General features: G+C 41.1%; 1 protein-coding gene and 1 pseudogene across 1 annotated transcript in view; one reads left to right on the top strand and one right to left on the bottom strand.

Annotated features, from left to right (window-relative positions):
- The window catches only part of Focad (focadhesin), a 307,188-nt gene that overhangs the window by 279,650 nt on the left and 4,866 nt on the right, over positions 1-22,672 (top strand). Inside the window, exons 35-41 of the mRNA XM_052176733.1 lie at positions 807-887; positions 12,693-12,821; positions 14,340-14,455; positions 15,718-15,978; positions 16,585-16,674; positions 19,756-19,933; positions 21,933-22,030. Of these exons, the coding sequence (XP_052032693.1) occupies positions 807-887; positions 12,693-12,821; positions 14,340-14,455; positions 15,718-15,978; positions 16,585-16,674; positions 19,756-19,933; positions 21,933-22,030 (953 nt within the window). The remainder of the gene's footprint in view (positions 1-806; positions 888-12,692; positions 12,822-14,339; positions 14,456-15,717; positions 15,979-16,584; positions 16,675-19,755; positions 19,934-21,932; positions 22,031-22,672) is intronic.
- LOC127681949 (uncharacterized) lies at positions 4,080-4,225 on the bottom strand (annotated as a pseudogene).

A 22,672-nucleotide genomic window follows, 5' to 3' on the forward strand; every position in this document is an offset into this window, starting at 1 on the left:
GGGTTTTTTTGTTTGTGTGTGTGTGTGTGTGTGTCTGTTTAGACTTACAGTTGTATTACAGAGTACTTGGTCCATGTACTCAGATCACTTAGTGGTGAGTCATCTTATTCCCAAGTTCTTCCGAACAAAATAATTGTGTATCTGGAAAAGCACAGCTACTTGTTCCTGGTGGAATTTTCCAGTTGAGCCACTCACTGCAGTAAAGCTGTCTCATGAAACAATTATAGGAGACTGAAAGGAAAAGAATGTAGGGGACTCTCAGGACTCAGCGAGCAGAAATGTCACTGACTCACTTGTTCAAGTCAGCAGCCACATCTGGTTCTTTGTACATGTTGGCCACTTGAAGGTCTCTATCTTAGGTAAGAGATCGTGCTGTTAATTAATTCTGGATCTTGAATGTCTTTGGTTGATATAGGATCCAGTGAGGAAGCCTCTAGGATAGTGCCTAAGCTTAGATGCCCAACAGGCTCCTTGCCTACTCTTTGGAGGTCACTGGATTGGAGCTCATTGGTAGGAGAGTTTGCAAGGGATTTTTTTTTTTTTTTTACCTCTTCACTGGAATAACCATCCTTTGTGATTTTTCTTTTCAGTCTCTCCTAGGTTTGCCACCATTTTAAATTTTCCTGTATAGCCTAGGTGATTACCTTAATCTAATAGAATTCAGTGCAGCCAGAGTGTTGTGCAGAGATTAATGGCATAAACATCCACCGTGTCGCCAGGTTGATACAGCAGCGTGAGATCATTTCCTCCCCTTCATTAGCCTCACCAAGTTCACTAGTTAACTTGATAATTTTCTGCCTCTACAGTTCCTACTGACTACAGCTATCTGCCCGAAGGCAGTTTTATTAGAGCAGCCATTGGCTTCTTCGTCACAGGAGGAAAAAAAGGCAAGTGAGCACATTTCCTGGATTTTATCATTCTGTCTTCATGTTCTGTAAGCTGTGCACCTTAAGCACGCCTCTGTAAAACCAGACAAATCAGATCCGAAGGGGCACGTGTTGTATTCTGCCAACCCATCTTCCTAGATGACTAGAAAGCTAGTTACAGAATTGGTAGGTAAATATACAGACTATGTAGTCTCAGTGTGGGTGGCCCTGTGAAAACTTTGTCTTCCATTTAGTTGTTCGTAGAATGCATCAAGCACACACTGCTTTTTTCTGTCAGTCTCACTAATAGTGTACGTCATTGATGTAAGTAGAGAAGGCACTACCAGTTGTCTATTGTGTCCTAGGCCTGGCTGGAAAGTAGCCCTTGTCCATGACCTTGTCTGACCAATCTGTGTTGCTGGAGCCAAGGGCTCTAACTATTGTTTCTAGCCTGTGAATTTTCTTGACACACGTTTATCCTGCTGTGCTCCTGAGTTGTAGCCATCCATGTTAGAAGATAGAGGTTCAGTTCCTTGGTTAGACAGGAGCCAGATAATGCCGCGTGAGTTCCTAAAGAGGGGTTCTCTAATGGCATACACATTTCAGAGTTGTGAGGAAGAAGTGTGGGCTGATAGAACTGTGTGTGTCCTGCCTCAGGTGCCAGCTTGTCTAATGTAATTGTCTTTCTTTCCTGCCTGGGCAAATCTATGACTATACGATACTGAGACCATTACAATTTTAATTTTTTTTTAAAAATGCTTTAAAGTAAATTAAAATGAAAAAGTACAAGAAATCTATAAGGAGCCATTTAATAAATAAAGTTCATGGAAAAATAAAATCTTTCCATTGGAAGAGAAAGTATTGTTGTTGCTTGATGTCCCTCTGGAAGCAGCAGTCTCCGGGGCTTTAGACCAGGAACTGCTTTTGTAGCTTGTCTCCTTCAGGCTCTGGAGTTAACAATGTATACTCTTACTTTAGGGTTGTGAGTTAGCACTGTTTGCTTTTAATTTTTCCCATATAAAAGTTCACATATGATTATATCATTGTTATAATTGTTCTCTATAAGCACATATAATGGGTAAATTAGTTTAATGATTGTACTGCTATGAATTATATGATCTTAAAGTATATGTAATAGCGATATCTTCATTGTGAAGAAGTTGAATTCTTACTTAATGATCATCTAAACTCTCCACAGCCAGAATAATGTTAGCACCATATATTTTTGCTGTAGTTTTATTAAGTTGTTCATTGTTAGCTAGTAAAATTTAAAAATGATCATAATGTGAGAAATTAACGTGAGAAGTTAAGTAAAAACTGAGGTCAAACAAAAGCCTTCAGAAAAGTTTTTTTTTTTTTTTCCTAGCAAATAAAATACCATTTTGCCCTCCCAGATCCAGATACACGTTTCTTGACAGAAATAAATTTTCTCTGAATCTTTTGGGGGTTCTTGGTTCACTGTGGCATGCTTGCCTGAAGCCCTGGCTCATCAGGAAGGGCTCTGCTTGGAGGCCAGAAGCCCAGTTGATACTGAGATGCTGTGGTGTGCAACCCTGCTTGAAACTGTTCTACAGCAGCCTGCTGGAGTGTTTCAAACTGCCATCTTGCCAGTTGGATTTTCGGCATTTTCAGGTTGTGGGAGAGGGCTGCCTTCCTGTCAGGTTTGCTGACTAGATTCAGAGGAAAATCTATTCAGCCCACACATTACTAATGATGACCCCAGAGGAGTGGGGGCCGTGGGAGGCTGACCTCAGCCTCCAAAGCCCATTTACAAAAACAAAACCAGCCCCTGCTCTGAGGGACTAAATGGGATGGCCAGGAGCAGAGGTGTGCATGCAAACGAGCTTTCTTCTTCAATATGCCCAGCTCATTTGAATTTTAATAACTCCCTTCTGAAGGAGCTTTTGAGTTTAAATGTCTGGATGTCACTCACCAGAGCCCAGTGGGCTGCTGATAGGAAGGATGACAACGTCAGTGAACTCTTTTGAGGGAGAGATAGTTTTTTAGAATAAAAATCATGTTTGGCACAGGCAGAGGAGAGACCAGTCTGGGACAGGCACAGCTTCATTGCTTCTGTGGGCTATTTTTAAATTTAATAGCTCACAAGAAAAAAGGGAGGGGTTATATTTGATTCACACATAGGACAGAATAAGAGTGACAGAGGTTTCCAGCAGAGCCCATGACTTCAGAGAAGAACTCACAGACTGCTTTCTGAGGCTTGGGGTTTACTAAGTTTGTATGCGCACCTTAGCATGGTGTTAGGCGGCCACTCACAGAGGCCTGCGCTTCACAGCCACGCCTGTTGGCTCAATAGCTCTGATTTTTAAGGAATTCACTCCCTGGTTGTGGAAGTCCCTGTGTCTTTGTCTGCCAGGTGATGCTGTCTGTCTTCTCTGACGTGGTCCTTCTCTCTAGTGCATGATTCCTTAACTTTGGTAGGCATCATTCCCAATTACTGTGGAAATTTCTAGACAGTGCCAGCCTTAAAATCTTTGTTCAGAATTTAATTTTCCCATCCTAGCATTTTTTTTACACACAAGGCCACTATGTAGCAGAGGCTGGTCTTAAACTGACTACACTAGTAATAAACACAAGATGTGTTAAAGCTAGCCTTAATCCTCTGATCTTCTCATGCACCCCAAGTGTTGAGATCACAGGCCTGGGCCAGCACACCCAGCTCTCATCTTGAGGCTTACAATTTCTGTTTTCCTACTCATCCTTCAGATTTTTGATCTTTTATGTTTTTCCAATCCCATACCATTTCAGACCCTACCAGTATTTTATCCACTTCTTTAAGAGAACATTTAAAACACTTAATAAAACTAATAATTATTTTTGATGCAGGTATTTCTACATAGCAGGAATGTTTCAATTGCCATTGGAGTATGACCAAAGCTTTCTGAGCCCAGACTTTTTATAATAGGCTTCCAAGTTAATGGCATGAAGTGTTACCTAAGCAAGGTATATGAATCTCTGTAGTACAATGAATGACATTTCATCTGATACCACATTGGTCAGGTTTATCTATGAAGATAAACCTTAGGCTTATACACAAAGTATCTGCATTCAGATTTCATAATCATTTTTAGAATTTTAGTCATTTTGGACTAGATTGAGATTTACTAGTTTAGACAATGTCTAGCAGAATTCCTGAATTCCTGAATATACTCTAAATGATATATTAAAAGGTTGGTTGTTTTTATGAAATTATGGAATTGGTTACCAAAACCATGTGCCATTTATAATATTTTGAATTATTTGATATTTTATCCATACAACTCTGAAACATTACTATGAATGCACACTTGTATAAAGCACAGACTTTACACTTGATCTTAGCCAAAAGGCCGAGAAGCGATAAGCACAGACTTTAAAAATGTCAAAGGAAGAAGATAGCACTGAGTAGAATGGCTCATACCTGTAAGCCCAGTGCTTGAGGGACTGAGGGCCAGTGCATTGGAGGCCATCTTGGAATATATAGTGACCTCCAGACTGGCCAAGACTATAAAGTGACAGTAGGCTAACCTCTGTTCCTGTCAGTGAGCACAGTTGTCATTTATCTTCTGGGACAGGAGACATGGAGGACAGGGAAAGCAGAGCAGCAGTGCAGCACTCTCTAGACATTTGTCAAGATCTCAAAGCTCTCCCGTAGGTTTGTTATGTAGTTAATTTATTAGTTAATCCATTAATTTAGACAGCATCATATGTACCTAAGGATAAACCTTGAGCTAACTATGTAGCCAAGGATGACCTTGAACTTCTGACCTCAAGTCCTGGGATATTAGGCATATGTCACGATGGGATGCTGGGGGTCTAGGGCATGGTGTGCAAGTACTCTCCCAACTGAACTATATTCTCAACTCTTAATCATTATTAATCATGCTTTTAATCATTATCAGGCTATTCTTAAAGGAAAAACCCAGCCATCAATCTCTTTTATCTAAATTCTCTTTAGATAGTATTTAAAAATATTTGTCAACTTATACTTTTATTCATATACAAATTTTACTTTTTAAAAATATTTATATGGGTATGCTGGCTAAACTTGACCAGCTTGACACACCTGGAAAAAGATGTTATCAGATTGGCCTGCATGCATGTCTCTGGGACATTTTCTTGATTATAAATAATGTACAAAGTCCCAGCTCACTACATATGTAGACCTGGGCTGTATAATATAGTTCAATAGATGTGAGCCATTACAAAAGAAGCCAGTAAGTAGCATTCCTCCATGGCCTCTGCTTCAAGCTCCTGCCTTAAGTTCCTGCTTTGGGTATCATGGTTGGTAGACTGGGACCTAAAAACTGATATGAATCATTTCTTCCCAAATTGTTTTTGGTCATGGTGTCTTTCACAGCAATAGAAAGTAACTAGAATTGTATGCTTTGTATTTTTAAGTAATATTCCTCAATTTCACATTTGTCACCATAATTATCACACATGCATGATTGTAGAGTATCTCATCAAGGGGCAGGCAAATAGCTTGGTGTATAAGGCAGCTTGACATGAAGGACACCTACCATAGTATGATGTCCAGAGCCCACATGGTAGGAGAGAACTGACTCTCAAAACTTGTTCCTTGGTCTTTTATATGCCTGTGCTTTTTTGAATATATACAATAAATAAGTGCAATTAATATTTCATCAAATTGATATATTAAAATTAGTCATTCCAGTATGGGTCATTTTAAAATATCTGTTTAGTGACTATCTCTATCCAGGTGGACTTCACTCTGTTACTATAGTTTTTCTTATGGTAAATTTGCAGCTGTTTATTAGTGGGCAAGGTGTGAAGATTTGGTAACTACAAGGATGGCATGACCTCTTTAAAGATTTATTTAAAGAAGCTGGAGTTAGGGGCAGCTCTGAGCTGTTCCGTGTGTGTGTGTGTGTGTGTGTGTGTGTGTGTGTGTGTGTGTGTGTGTATGTGCGCGCGTAACGAAGCTCAGGTCCTCTGAAGAATGCTTCACTAAAATCCAGTGAGGCCTCTCATAGGAAAGGAGAAATGTGTAGTATATGCTGGTTTTCATTTCTTTCCATCCTTCCCTAATCCCAGGCAGTGCCTCAGCCCTGTCTTTCTTTACCTGATCATGTTTTACAACTAGAGACAGCTATTTCATAGAGCATTGTTCAGTTTGGGTTTGCCTGGTGTTTCCCATATTAGAATCAGGTCAGCCACCTTTGGGCTAGAGAATCACAGAAAGGATGGGTTCTCACTGCACCCATCAGGTGAGATGGCAGTGTTTTTCCTCCTCCTCTGTGGGAATAAACATACAGCTTAGGTAAGATGCTAGCATCTAGGCTCCTCCTAAAGAGGCTACTCATTTTCCTTTATCATTATTAAATATTTATATAGAAACACTATAAGGCTGTGTGTGTGTGTGTGTGTGTGCACACACACACACACACACACATATATATATATATATATATATATATTCCTATTTTTTCTGTTTTCATTCATTGATTTTGGTTTTTATTAACATACCTTGTTTAAGGTGTTGCTATAAGGATGGGGTGTAGGTCCAGGCAACCCATTTTTTTCTTTTGTTTTGTTTTGTTTTGTTTTTCAGAGACTAATATTTAGAAACCAAGGTCTGGGGCAGAGCCTTTCTCCTGGATAATTGTCACTGTTTTCAGGAATGTCAAATAGGAACTGTGTTATCTTTTTCTCTTTTATATCTTGCCTATTTTTACATCAACGTGTGTCTGTATCTTTACCTGTGTCTAAGCTGTCTGTGTTTACAAATTCATATGCATATTTGCAGTTCTTCTTCAACACCATTCCACCCCCCCCCCACACACACACACACATACATATTTACAACTCTGTACTGGACGGTAGAAACCTGACTCATCATTCTCAGCCTGTTTGCTCATTTGATCAGTCCACCTATATGGAACCAGCCGCCCATCCCCTCGGACCACACCCTACCAGGTTGCCCTTCTCTGCAGGTTCTGACCTTTGCTGGCTGCCCCTCTGCTTGGTGGCCTTCCTGGTGCAAGGGCTCAGGGTGCTTTGGGTTTAGGTATCTCTGAATGTTGTTGAGGGTTTTGCTCCTAAGATCGAGTACTCTAGCAGCTTTTAGTATCTGGTGTTTCAGAATCAATTCTTTTCAACAACTTTATTGATTATAGTTTCTGGTCAGAGGGAAAGTATTTGGTACTTTCTGCAAACAAGCCATCCTATAATGTTGTCTGCCTGAATTCTCTATGGACCCCATCCTTTCTACATTGATCTAGACAGTTTTTATTCTGGTGAGCAAAGATTGGACCGTCAATGACGTCCACTGATTAGATCTAATTTCCCATCTCATACTTTCCTGTATCTGTGTGTGTGTGTGTGTGTGTTACACATGTGCCATTATTTTCATGATTATACTTTTTTTCAAGTCTGCCTTTTTTCATTAGACTATACTTTTTTCAGTGTGCAGGAAGAAAACCTTAGAACAGATTACCCAGCATGTAATATAATTTAAATATTTGATCTTTATCACTTGGATGTATTGATACCAAAGGCTGGATAATTCTAAGCTGAGTTAATTTGTCTCCTGCAACAATGAAGATGGAGAAAGTAAATGTCTGTACCAAACACCTGATGGAGATTGTACATCCTCCTCATACATAACGGGATATGTTAGCCCGTTTGTGGCCAGACTTCTCCTGTGGTAATTACGCTGTTACACAGTCCTCACTGTAGCCCACGTTCATGAGATAACGGGTCCTGTTGTAATGCATCGTGCTCAGCTATGCCATTCATAACTTTGGGGCTGTCAGCTGGATGAGGGATGCAAAGCAGGTTTACATTCGGGTTTTAAAACATCTGGATCTTTTTGACAAGTACTCATAGGCACTCTGAGTTTCAAGTTCATGGTTCAGGACATTCCAGTGGTCATCTTACCATAGGCAGTCATTTGAAGGGCAAAACACTGAAGTGAAGGAGCTGGTGGTCCCCATCGTTTGTGTTCTTCGGTTCCATAGAGATGAGCTCTGTGGTGGGAACCAGGATCCTATGCTCCAGATAGGCTTTGGGCTTCCTTCTTTGTACCCTCCTCCACGGATGCATGTAACTGCCAAATATTCTCTCATTCCTCCCTGTTGCTGTAGTTCCCATCATTCCATTGCCTGTCAGCATGGGTTCCTTCCAAACACAGAGGAAACTTTTGTGTGTTTCTCACCATGCTTCTCACTGCTGATGCCCCACCCTTTTAACTATGAAAGATCTACTGTGCTGTACTAGAGGCATGAATTTCAGCCCTGTACTCCGCTTCACAGGCTGTTTCTGACACTTGCCGGCATATCAGGGCCACTTAATGAAGACTGGAACAACATTTACATACATTGCTGCAGTCAGTGCCAGAGAAACATACACATACACTGTGTTTGATGCCAGGGCAACATGCACATACAGTGTAACCAATGGTGAATTGAAACAACACGCACATATAGTGCAGTCAGTGTTGGAGCAACATAGACATACAAGTTCTGTCAGTGTTACAACAATATGTAGTCAATGATGAAGTTCCTCCCACCAGAGGGGAGCTCATTATCTCAGCAATAAAACATAAACAGTGCGCATATTTCACACAGTGTCCTTTTATGACAGAAAAAGTTGAATCCTTTCTCCAGGCTCCTTAAGTCTTTTGGAAACTACAAATTTTCCATAATACGTTCTGCTGCAGGACTTGGAATATAAGCTATGTAATTTCAAAAGTATTTGAAAATACTAAAACCCCAAAATAAGTACCTACTTGTGAATTAAAGACTTCCAGTACAGATTTGATATGCATGCCTATTTACCAGGACATTGCTATCAATGTGTACCAAAAGGACCTTTACAAAGCAAATTAGAGGCTAAAGAGATTGCTTAGCTGAAGGGATTTGCAACCCCATAGGAAGATCAACAATATCAACCAACCAGAGCTCCCAGGGACTGAGCCATCAACCAAGGAATACACATGACTCCAGCTGCGTATGTAGCAGAGGATGGCCTTGTCAGACCATCAATGGGAGGAGAGATTCTTGGTCCTATGAAGGCACAGTAGATGCCCCAGTGTAGGGGAGGCATCCCCAAGGGTGGGAAGGTGGGAGTAGGTGGGTAGGTGGCGGAATACCCTCATAGAACTAGGGGGAGGGAGGATGCGATAGGCAGTTTCTGGGAGAGGGGAACCTGGAAAGGGGATAACATTTCAAATGTAAATAAAGAAAATAACCAATACAAAAAAAGAGACTGCTCAGTGGTTAAGAGCTCTGTGTACTCTTGGGAGGACCTGGGTTTAATTCACAGCACCCATATCAGGTGGCTCCATTCCCTGTAACTCAAACTCCAGGAGGGTCCTCTACGAGGGTGACCTCTGGTTTTCAAGGTCACCTGCATTCATGAATATGCCCATACCCTCACATAGATAGACATAATTAAAAATACAGTAATGTCTTGAAAAGCATATTACTTTTTATTGCATGAAATCAGACTTCAATCTATCTCCAGAATTGGTAAGGATTTGTACCACAAATGTGTTACCAGTATGGACTATGTGCAAAGCCAACCAGTTTTGAGATAACCTGTCTCAGCCAGTTATCATCACACCTCGTTTCACCTTTTTTTTTTTTTTTTTGGTCCTCTCAATTAAAAAAATAAGTTCCATGAGCACAATTCCTATTTTGTCTTGTTCAATTCTGTGTCTGTTGCTGGAAAAGTCTTCAGTATCTGATACACAGTAAACACTTGGGGGCACATGTTTATAAATTGTCTCTATTTTCTTTACCAGAAAGTCTTCTAGAAACAGCAATAGTTATGCCCCTCATAAGACTTGCTAGAGTCCCAGTATTATATCTCTAGGTGGGATAGAAAGAAAATATCAGTTATAGGTGCACAGCACTGCTATGATGTTATAGCACAGATAAATGAATGGAGGGAGCATTGATCTTTAACATTTTTAGCTGGAAAATGGGGGCATTAAAAGTGAAATGTTGCAAGGCATACTAATAGTTTTATCTGGAAGAAAGCAGCCAACAGGAAGTAGTTTAGTCAGTAGGTTGGCTTAGAAAACATTGCTGATTTGTCAGCTGTTCTGGTGGGAATAAGAGTCAGAAATGTAAGGTTAAAGTCTGGATTGGAGGTAGGTAGGGATTTGTCTTAGCAACTTAGAATTAGTATTCTGAAACTGAGCATAGATGAGCTTATTTAGATTTAGCCAAAGATGAACACAAAAGTTTATTTTCATAAGTACTTATCTCAAGAATAGAGGCATGGTACAATACACTATTTGTTTGTCTGTTGTTTGTCTGTCTGTGTGTGTGCATACAATGTCAGTGTTTGTGTGAGTGGCTGCATATGTCATAGTACCTGTGTAGAAATCAGAGAATAGCCCTAGGAGTCAGAGTCTCTCTGGTGGACTGCAGTTTGTGCACCCCAGGCTAGCTGGCCTGTGAGCTTCCAGGGGAGTGCTCCTTCCTCGTCCTCTTTCTTTCTTTCTTTCTTTCTTTCTTTCTTTCTTTCTTTCTTTCTTTCTTTCTTTCTTTCTTTCTTTCTTTCTTTCTTTCTTTCTTTCTTTCTTTTTTTTTTTTTGTAGTATGTGTGCTGGGATTATAAATACATTCTACTCCATCTTGCTTTTACATGTTGCAGGAATCTGAGCTCAAGTCACCAAGCTTGGCAGCAAGCCTTGCCTCTATCTACTGAGCCATCTTCCTGGCCCCTTGATGCACTTGTGATTAGAAGAGTATGGAACTTGCTGTACATCTGCAGTTTTTTATTTGAATGCTTATTTTTAATTACTTTGGACAGTCATCACTGAGATCCTGAAGCAGTGACTTTGTTAGACAGCTGTGCTACCTTGGCAAGCTTGCTGTACAGTCATGTGATGTCCTCCATCCTGTTATAATGCAGCAGAATGGTCCTCACCAGGTGATGGCACCACCCACTTAGACTTTTCAGCCTCCAGACCTATGCTGCTCTCTGAGCTTAGTTCTCCTTTTTTGACCCCACCTCCTCTTCTTTCTTTTCCTCTATATCAGTAGTTCATATTCTTTTTCTCCTGTCTCTGCTTTTCTCCCCATCCACTCTCAATTCTTCTTTCTCCAAGCTTCTCGTTTCTATAATATAGCTGTTTCCACCCTTGCTAAACCCTTTCACAGGGTCAGCTCTTCCCTCCTGGTTCCCTGCTTCTCCTTTCCAATCAGCTTCTTTCTCTGTTGTGATGTAGCTCTGTCTTCACCCTTGCTACCAATCAAAAGGTTTTCTCTCCCCCCCCACTTTCCTGGTTCCCTGCTTCTCCATTTCCCCCAGCTTCTCCTTTCTGTGCTGTGACGTAGCTCTGCCTTCACCCTTGCTACCAGTCAGTTACAAGGTTGGTTTTCCCCCTCCTAGTCCCCAGCTTCTCCTTTTTACTCAGCTTCTCCTTTCTGTGCTGTGACGTAGCTCTGCCTTCACCCTTGCTACCAGTCAGTTGCAAGGTTGGTTTTCCCCTCCTAGTCCCCTGCTTCTCCTTTTTACTCAGCTTCTCCTTTCTGTGCTGTGACGTAGCTCTGCCTCCACCCTTGCTACCAGTCAGTTACAAGGTTGGTTTTCCCCTCCTAGTCCCCTGCTTCTCCTTTTTACTCAGCTTCTCCTTTCTGTGCTGTGACGTAGCTCTGCCTTCACCCTTGCTACCAGTCAGTTACAAGGTTGGTTTTCCCCTACTAGTCCCCTGCTTCTCCTTTTTACTCAGCTTCTCCTTTCTGTGCTGTGACGTAGCTCTGCCTTCACCCTTCTGCTTTCTTTCTTTCCATTGACTCATTGGCTTTTGTTGGTCTCACTCTGCTTCTCCCCCTTTCTGAGCTTCTCCTTTCCTGAACTGTGACCACCAATGACTCTGCCTGCACTTATGGTCTAGTGAATTTGCCTTTCTTTTCCCATTTCTTGAGCTTCTCTGTTTCAGTTTTTCCCACCTATCAGCTCTCTCACCTCTGCAGCCCCTCCCAAATGCTGATCCTGTGGCTTTTTTGCTGATGTAGTTTCTAGTTTTCCCCTGGCTTCACTTTCTGCTGATGGTGGTTTTCCTTTTTGCTGCTGACTCTGCCACCATTTTTTCTTGCTGTCTACATTTTTCTGTATCTATGTTTTCTGTAGTTTTTCATTTTTCTGGGGTTCTATGTAGCATCATGTAGACCTGCCCATTGTCATGGTTGTCCCTGACGTTTACATCTACACATTCATACTCTAGCACCTCAGGTTGTCTTCTTTAAATACCTTTCTCCCAACATGAGGATCATTATTAAAGTGAGAGGTAGCTGATTAACATATGGAATAGCTATTTCTCCCTTGGTGCTCACCTCTAGAGCAGGCGCTGTGACTGAGGAGCAAAAGAACGTTTTTGCTATTCTTTGTTTGTTTGTTTGTTTCTAAGACAAAACCAAGTGGTAGGTGATGGGTGTGATGCTTTAGGGCCATAACAGGTGAAGTATTCCATAGCTCCTCTAAGGTGCTGGGTGTGTAGGCCTTGTCTATCCTGCTGTAAGTGTATTAAATTCTTTACCAAGAGCAATGGGACAATAATGAAGACTAGGCCATTGTTTTAAAAAACTAGGCAAAGAGACATGGAAATGTAGAAGACAGTAAAGATATGTGTGGCATGTCTAACCAAAGGAGAAGATTGGAGATAACACCTAGGAGCAGGGGAACAAGGTTTGTAGCAAAAGGAGTGGGATTCAAATTGTAACATTGGAAGGTTGATTGTAACTAAAGATCTGGCATTAGAGCTTTTGGCTGCAAAAGTAAAAAACAGTCCTGTTTTCAGTTGTAGCAGCCACACAGGTGCTTTGCTAATTCTTTTCTTTTCTGTTGTAGGTCCTGAAGCTGTGCCTCCATCCCTTCTCAAAGTAGTGATGAAACCCATAGCAACTGTCGGTGAAAGTTACCAGTACCCTCCTGCAAACTTGGCGGCACTCCTCTCTCCGCTTATGAGGCTAAACTTTGGTAAACAGCAAGTGTTTTGGGGTTCTCAGGCTACGCTCTTAGGATTTGGCCTGAATTTAAAAAAAAATCAGATTTTGTGTCACAGTTGACAGTGACTGGTAGATTTATTGTATCTTGTGAATGTTTATCTTGCATGCAATAACTGAGTTTCATTGAGTCATTATAGGGGAGGGTGAGGAGGAAGAGTCCTAAAGACATAGGTTTTATAGTCTATGTCTGTATAGTCCTGAGACTGTATAGTTCTCAAAAACAACTCTTGAGGAACCAGGAAGGTGGCTCAGTCAGTAAAAGATTTGCTAGTAACCATGAGCACCTCAGTTAGATCACCTGTACCTATGACCAAAATAGAGAAATGGGTAAATAAATAAAGCAGTTGAGTAAGCAAGCAAGCAGCCTTGTGGGTTTTACTGCTGTGAGCAGACACCATGACCAAGGCAAGTCTTATAAAGGACAACATTTAATTGGAGCTGGCTTATAGGTTCAGAGGTTCAGTCTCTTATCATCAAGTCAAGAACATGGCAGCATCCAGGCAGGCATGGTACAGGAGGAGCTGAGAGTTCTACATCTTCATCTGAAGGCTGCTAGCATAAGACTGACTTCCAGGCAGCTAGGATAAGAATCTTAAAGCCCATACCCACAGTGACACAATTACTCCAACAGGGCCACACCTTCTAATTGTGCCACTCCCCGGGCCTAGCATATACAACCTATCACAGCAGTGCAGTGATCCATGCCTATAATCCCAGTGCTGGGAAAAGGAAAATGAGACCCTGCAGGTGCTGGAGAGATGGCTCAATCCTTAAGAGCCCAGGCTGCTCTTCTAGAAGACATAGGTTCAATCCCCAGCAACCACATGGCAGCTTACAACTCTCTAATTCCAGTTTCAGAAGATATCACACCTTTACACAGACATACATGCAGGCAAAATGCCGATACACAAAAAGTAAAAAAAAAAAAATAATAATAATAATAAACAACAATGGTTAAAAAATATAAAAGAACAAAATGAATGGAAGGAGGGAAGAAGTAGGAGAGAGGGGGGAGGGGGGGAGGACAGAAAGAGAGAAAGAAAGAGAAAGAAAGAGCCCCCCACAGACTTACCTATAGACCATCTTGATAGGTAATTTCTCACTTGAGGGTTCCTGTTGTCATGTGACTTGAGTTTGTGTCAAGTCGGTAAAAATTTAATTGATATACTAGATAGAAGTTCCATATGTGCTGACCATATGCTGCATAAATGGGGGGGGGGGGGGTGACTAAGTGCTTTGTAGCTAGTGTTTTCTCATATTTCTAAGTAGTATTCGGGTGTCCAGAACAAGAGTTAGGACTGTGATTCTACTAGGCTTGTTCTTTGCCTTCTTACTTGAATGTCTCAAAATTCCATTTGGTTGGATGGATTCTGTTATGTGCATAAGTGGGCCAAGCAGAGGGCTTGATTCAGACACCAATCCTGAATGTGAGCCAGGGAACTGAGCACTATGTTACAGAAATTATTTTTTTTCCTTTCTTCTCCTTCAGGTGAGGAGATACAGCAACTGTGCCTTGAGATTGCTGTGACTCAGGCACCGTCATCGCAGAGTGCAGCCGCACTGCTGGGATTGTGGGTGACACCACCACTGATCCACGGTCTGAGCGTATGTAGTAGTTCCAGGTGTTGAGTATAGTCAGGGACTGTTCTGCTCTGGGATGGCCACATGCATTTGGAGTGTGGTCTCTGAGTCAGGAGTAGAAAAATGAAAACTTGCTTATAGTTGATCTAACTGGCCAGCAGCCTGGGAGAGGGCATGGCTACTACCCCATCCTTATATGTTTTAAATGCTGCTTATTACTAAAGCGGTAAATAATGATCACAAAGGGTTTTGTTTTTTTTTTTTTTTGATAATACAGTATATTTCACTGGGTGTTAATAAAGACAAATCTACTTGTACTGAATACTTCTTAGAAGTCTCCCTGCCCCTCCTCCCCTGGCACAGACAGCTACAGTGAGACTTGAGAATGACCTACAGCCAGGTGGCAAGGGCCCATAAGGCAGCAGTAATGCTTGGAGACATGTGGTAAGGAGGTTTGCAGAAATATGGAGTCTATCTGCTGGGATAGCAGTGATTCCCCCATGATTTCCTAAGGATCTGACTTGATCATCAGTACACAGTCATCATGCTCAGGTCTAATCATGGTTTGACTTTAGGTTTTAAAGTAGTATACAATTCTCTTCTATCCTCAATCTCTTGGCTCTGGTCTTTTATTCTTATACTGATGATCTGACTTGATCATCATGCTCAGGTCTAATCACGGTTTGGCTTTAGGTTTTAAAGTAGTATACAATTCTCTTCTATCCCCAATCTCTTGGCTCTGGTCTTTTATTCCTCATGATGGTATTTAGTTGAAGATGTGTGTCGTTGAAGTCTGCATTGAGCACTTGCTGTGGACCAGGTTCCCATTACCATTTGGTTCATGATGAAGACATCAGCTTTAAAGTCTAATGTCTCTGGCACATACACACCCACACTCATATATGTGCAAACACATGTATACACCACACACAAAACATCCAAAACAATAAGAGAAAATCAGAATAGCAACCATGACATCTTTTCAAAGTAGCATTTAGTTCCCATGTCTAAAGAGACTTAAGCTATTTGACAATTTACTGTGGAGCGGATTGTACAGGTACACATGTGTCACGCTGGATGAGAAGTAACTGAAACAGCTATAATTACTACTGTTCCTTAATAATTACAGTGACCTTTTGGACCATGAAGCCATGGGAAAATGTGGGAAAAAGAAGTAACCCCAGCTTTTAATGTCTGCTCTCCAACTCAGTGCTGACCTAGGGACTTTGACCACCACAAGCTCAGACAGACTTATTTATGTCTGGCCTTATGTGTTTCCCTTCCAGATGAATATCAAGAAATATCTCCTGGTATCCATGCCTCTGTGGGCAAAGCATGTCTCTGATGAACAGATCCAGGGTTTTGTTGAAAACCTGATGGTGGCAGTTTTTAAAGAAGCTTCCCAACCTTGTCATCATGAGATGTGCCAAAGTGCCTTACAGGGTCTGAGCCAGGCCATGAAACTGCCCAGTCCTTCCCACCACCTCTGGAGTCTGCTCTGCGATGCTACTTGGAGAATTTTTGACCTTCTGCCAAATAGGATTAGGGTAAAGAACAGAAATATTTACATTCCTGACAGTTTATGCTTGGGCTTCTTTAAAGTCATTTTTGGCAAAGGCAGGCTGAGGATGTTTTAAGAATATGGGTGGGAAGGCTAGCAAGAAATGACACATTCTTCACTAGAAGTGGGTTTGTTTCTAAGACCGAAATTGAGGTTCAGTGTTTAGAACCAAAGTTTTGAAGAAGCTTAGAGGTGCGTTAACCAGTGCTGTACCAGAAGCCTGCTGAAGATGACCAAGCACCAACTCTGTCCCCAGTGTGCCTCAGTGACACTGTCATATTTATATATGCTTTCTATCACCTGGCCTTATGTAGGCCCTTCCCGCAGCAGACCTCTACACTGGAGTTTCACTAGTTAAAATTCTGGGTGAGAGTAATGGAATTCTTATAGGGAGGAAAAAGTACAGCTAAGCAGACACACAGAACTACTGAGAAGACATTCTTAAATTATGAGGGACTGACTATATGTTTTTAGTTAGCGTTAGAATCTCATCAGCAACTGTTATTGGGGATAAACAAGTCTAATAATTCATCACAATATTAATAGACTTGATACGTTTGTTTTACATTGTGTTTTGACATATCTTTACCAGAGAAATGATCTCGAACTGTACATCAGTATAGCAAAGTGCCTCTCAGAGATGACGGACGAAGGTGCCAGTCAGGTTTCCCAGATTACTAAGGTAATAATGTGTAGTTCTATGCATTATTTAATTATTGAAATATATTTCATTATTAAAGCAGAAATCACACATGAAGAGTGGTTTACAATATCCTTCTTGGCATAATGGGGTTTTACATCAAACTTATTACTGGATAATTTTAGGGCACCTACTCTGTCCTTCAGATGTCAGGTCTAGTAGCTGGCCTGGTGGTGTAACCAGTGTTTAATACATGGTGTCTAGATGAACAACTTTTTAACACAACTTCTTACACTTTGCCAAGAACATTTTTTGTATTACCTATGGGAAAAAATAACATGACAATGTCCTCAAGGTAACATGCACAAAAATAGGAATATTCTGACCAAAGAACTTGCTGGTGTGTTGAAGGCATAAATACATAGTTCTGTTCACACCTTTGGTTTGTTGTTCTGTTCACACCTTTCTGCATACAAAAGAACAGGATACTGTCCTTTTGTATGCAGAAAGATGATCATTTGAAAAACAAGAACTGTTGGTAAGGTAATTGACAAGTAGCCCCTAGACCCACTCACATGAACAAGCAAATAAATACAAAACACTTTGTAAAGCTGGAGTTGTAAGCACCAAATCCTTTAGCATAAACACGTCCCAATTGGCACACTTATTTGAGTATAACCCTTTGTATATCTAGTGCCCTGAACCCTCATCCCCAGTGACTGATGGTCTGCTTGTCATTGTTAGGTTTGTTTCGTTTTTTAGTTGGGTCCTTAAATATTTATATCACATAGCAGTGGTTCTTAATATGGGGTCACTGGGCTGGTGTCTCAGCACTGTCTGGTGCTGATTAGAAAGGGGAAATTCTCAAGTCCTGCTTGAGATCATGGGGCCAAGCAATCTATATTTTAATAGTCTTTCCTATCAGGCAATTCTCGCTCATCCTAAGGTTGAGAACAGAGTGCTTGACTCTCAGCATTTTAGAAATTAGCTTATTTTAAACAGAAGCAGTTTGGGAAAGTGGTAAGAGAAGGGAGTCTGGCGTTTCACTGCTGTTGTATGAGATCCAGATCAGCAGCTTATGAGCAGCATGACCTTGGTTAAGTTGAACAACCTCTTCGTTTCCCTGTCTGTAAAATGGGGACCATAGAACCTGTCCCTTAGGGTTGTCTTGAGAGTTAGATCACTTGGTCCACAATGGGTACCTGGAACAGCACCAGCTCAAAGCAAGAGTTCAGTAATTAATTACTTATCACTGTATTCATCCTTGATGCTGCACCAAAAGTCAACAACTGTTAGTTTCTTCAAAATAATTTGCAATATGGACTCCAGAAATATGCCAAGGTAGTTTGACTACTCTGAAATTAAAATCCATTGGTTCATTTTGAATGTCAGCTCTTGGATAGATATATGATTTTCTAATATCATACACTGTCATTTGGAAAATGTTAGTTCGTCAAGCTTTGAAGGTCTTCCAAATGCTGATATGTTTTATGATATAATACTAAAACATTGTCTTTGTTATGCTCCTTAGAAATCTTTTCAGGAAGGACTGTCTACCCTTTGGAAAGTTGTCAACCTCAAAAAAGTAGACAAAATTTTTCTGAAAATCTAATTTTATTAGATTCAAATTTAATATTTGGTAAGACGTAATATGAAATACTTTTCTTGGTATGATAAGGTCATTCCTTAAGTTTTTAATAAAGTAGTCCATTTAATCAGCAGTTAAAACAGCCAGTTTGTCAACAATTTTTCAAGGAAAGCATGCTCCATATGTAGAACTATTTTAGTTCTCAATTCCATCTTCCTAGTGTTTGTCCTTGACACAACCATGTCCCTGGGGTACACCACTGAGTCCTATATGCTTCTCCCCAGGTGTGTAACATGGAATATTGGTTGGATAATTATTATTTACATTAATATTAAATATAACTGGCTTATTTATTTACTTACTTATTTAATGCGTGTAGGTGTTTTGTCAGCATTTATATCTGTGAATCACACACATGCCTGGTATCCATGGAGGACAGAGAGAGTATCATTCCCTGAGACTAGAGTTATAAATGGTTGTAAACTACTATGTGAGTACTGAAAATTGAACCAGTATCCTCTAGAAGTAGTTAAATGCTTTTAACCACTGAGCTATCTCTCTCTAGCTCCTCTTAAGTGGATTTTTAAAAATTAAGTGGCATTAAAAATGCAATGGATACCAACATAGTTTAGTGGTAGAACATAGTCTTGACCTCACAGAACCTCTCAAAGGCTCTTGGGATCACCAGAATTCTGTGCTACATTTTTAAAACTGCCACACTAAATGCATATGTTTAGACTGTGTCAGGGTTCAGGAATCCCTGAAGGAAGTATGCAAGAACAAAAAGTGTTTATTCTATAGAAACAACCAGCATGCCGGAGTCATGCTGCATTAAAATCACAGTGACCACAGACAAAGGCATGCAGCCTCTCTTATAAGGAACCAGTGGAACTCTCTAGAAGGATTAGGTCATCTCTAATGTGATTGGTAGGGGGCAAAGCCCTGACATTAGTACAGTTTTGATTGGCTACTATGTTAGGGTTAGGTAATCTAAAATTTCATTGGTGGATGCCAGTTTGCCCCAGATGGGGTGCATTCCTGTGTCATGAATGGGTAACCCCTGAATGGATGTCCAGCACAGATGCCTATCCTGAGATCAGATATCTCCTATCTATCTGACTATCTTCAGGCTGTTTCTTGGGTAGAGGATTTTATTGTCTTGTTTCTGGACTTTTGGGGTCTGCTGCTGAAGCAGATGGCTTATGGCCTAGTTTCTGAGTGGAGGTGACAAATGGAGTGAATGGACCTGGCCTTTGGAATGTAGAAAGCGTATGTATCATGCTGTCACTCTGGATGCTTAATTCCTAACCTCTGAACACAGTCATAGTTTCCATGGTAATGAAGTGTGGCCCTGCAGCTCTGTGGCATGTGCATTTCAGTGTGACACAGGCTGCTGGGCTCTGTGCTACAGGAAGGGAGCAGCTCTTGTGTTTGGGGAAAGAGTGCCAAGCTCACCCTTCTGATTGCCTTTGCCTTGAGGTTTGTTGACACGTCACTAACTTACTAATGACTGACAACTGGCTCCCCATCCCCAGGACAACCTGGAAAAGGCTGCCTTCGTCAAGTTGTACTTAGTCTCTCAAGGACGACTCCCTTTGATGAGCCTGACTGATCTACTCACTGCTGCTCTGCAGCACCCCGAGAAGGAGACTCTCGCCTGGATGATCCTGCACAGCTTATACCAGGCACGCATTGTCAACCATACCAACACAGGTGAGCACAGACACGTTTGCCTGCTGGAACTCTCCAGCCTCCCGTGTCACCTCAGCTTCAACACAGGACTGGCCTCACCGAAGCTGAGTAGTGCTTTCGATGGATGGCAGGCTGTAGCTCACACCATCCATTTTTGGATGGAGGAATGAATTATTTTCAAGTATTTTCATATTATCTTTGTTCTGCTGGTCTACCAGTGGTTTTCAACCTGTGGGTCGTAAACCCTTTGAGGGACAACCTTTTTACAGGAGTCACATATATGATATCCTTCAAACCAGATATTTACATTATGATTCATAACAGCAAAATTAAAGTAAGGAAGTAGTGCTGAAAATGATTTTATGGTTGGGGGTCATCAGAACATTAGGAGGCACATGCAGCACTAGGAATGGTGAAAGCCACTGATCTAGACCCTCGCGGATACAGCACTAGGTTATGTCTGTCAATTTTACTTTAGTTTTTCTAAACACACAAGATGGAAATTGATTCTCCTGATAATAGAAAGAAAATGGTTTGTGGGCGGCCACTTAATTAAAGGTCAAAAAGGAAAACAAACAATATTAAATAATCTGTGGAAAAGACTTCTCAGGTGTTTGTTTGTTTGTGGGTAGGAGAAAGACAGGTATGTAGACCAGGCTGGCCTTAAACTCAAATAGGTCTCTCTGCCTTTCCCTCCCAAGTGTTAGGATTAAGTTACATGTGCCATGCCTGGCATGTTTTGCTTACAGAGTATTTTAGACATTGAACTATAATGGCCCCTTGAGGATAGAAATTGCTCTTGGCTATATGTTTATTAGGTTACCTGATATGTTGAAATCGAGCAGTTTGCTTATATCTTCCATAGTGCCTAGCACTGAAGAAAAAAATGGCCTGGTGATGAGAAATGTAATTTTCTTTTATTTAAATAAATAAATGTTATATATTGGGGTGTGTGTGTGTGTGTGTCTGTCTGTCTGTCTGTGTGTCTGTGTATCTGTATCTGTGTATCTGATTGTGGGTACACATGCGCTATGGTGTATATGTAGAAATTAAAGGACAACTTTGAGAATGTGGGTCTCTCTTTAACTGTGGGTTCCACATATCAAACTCAGGTCATCAGGCATCTTCAACTGCTGGGCTGTATCACCACCAGTCCAAGAATCTTAAGTTTTTATTATAAAGTAAAAATATATTTATTGGGAACAAATTTAGTAGCTGTTTCTAGTTTTTGATAAAGATATAGATTAGGATAGATATATATAGAGAGAGATTAGAATAGAGATATATGATGTTACTTTTGATTCTGATGATCCTACTTGGAAAAGTGCTTCTCCTTTTCCTCTTATTAAATTCTTAGGATGTTCTGAAGAAGTTTTTCCTGTGCTGGAACCCCTCATTTAAAAAGAAGAGGGATGGATTGATGGTCCAGTGGCTAAGAGCACTGGCTGCTCTCCGAGAGGACCAAGGTTCAATTTCCAGCACTTACATGGCAGCTCACAACTGTCTGTAACTCCTGATCCAGGGGATCTGACACCCTCCCACAGACATACATGCAATCAGAATACCAGTGTACATGCAATAAAAATAGTTCTTAAAAAAATTGTAGTTCACAATCTCTCTGCTGACCCTTCTCCACTTTCCCCGTGGTGGCTGGTGGGTGTTTCTGTGTTTATATCTTCAGGACGGACTTCTGATTACTCCGACTAGGAAAGCACAAGAAGACTCTAAAACAGCTAACTACCAGAGATTCAACATTATTGCCTAGTTACATTCCAGATTCCTCCTGTTGAGTTCAGTTTTCAGAGGAAAGTCTCCAATAAATGTGTTCTGTCACTACTGGGCAGAGAGACTTGAGGGAGGATTCGCTTAAACAAAAAGACTAAAATAGTTTCCTGAAGTGAGTAGTGTAAACTTTAGCCTGGGCAGTGACATTTCCAGACCTACATCTTAAAGCTGTCCAAGGACCTCTGACCACATGTCCTGCTTCGGTTGTGATAATTATTGCCACTCTGTGTTTCAGGTGTGTTGAAGAGACTGGAGTGGCTCTTGGAACTGATGGGTTATATGAGAAACCTTGTTTACCAGTCACTGTCTGCTCAGAATGTGGCTCCTCATGAGGTATGATCTAGAGGAGTGAACCTAACTTCAAATGTAAAACTTCTATTTTCTTACATAAAAGAAGACTCAGTTGCTGTGTTGCTCAGTTTTTCACTGCTATAGCAAACACCAGAGGCCTCCAGCTTACAAAGGGAAAACATTCATCTGGCTCACAGACTGGGGTTCTTGCCCAGGGTCCATTGATCCCCAAGCTTTGGACATGTGGTGAAGTGATGCATCATGGAGGGAGTGCAATGCTGAGTCAGATCTAAGACCCAGAGTTCTTTCCAGGGCACACTCCCTCCCCACATCCCGAAGAGCTCCTGCTACTTACTACCACCTATACGGTCTGTTACCTTCCCAGGGCATCAACCTGGGGACTAAACCTGGAAGCCATGGCCTTTGGGGTCATCCAAGATCCAAAATCAAACATATCTCACAATAACTCTTTGATGCCATTAGGAAATAATAACTTTTGTCATGTTTCTTGAGATGCCAAGACCATCTTTAGAGAAATATTTTTAGCAAAACATGCTCTTTGATGCAAAGGATTCAAAGAATACCAGTTAGAGAGAGAACCCCAGAGTCCTCATAGTACATGTAGAATGCCAGGCTCAGGCCTCTGGTTTCTCTGGCTCCTGTGACTAAAACCACCTAAGACAA

This window comes from Apodemus sylvaticus, chromosome 3, assembly GCF_947179515.1.
Source record: "Apodemus sylvaticus chromosome 3, mApoSyl1.1, whole genome shotgun sequence".
Lineage (NCBI taxonomy): Eukaryota > Metazoa > Chordata > Mammalia > Rodentia > Muridae > Apodemus > Apodemus sylvaticus.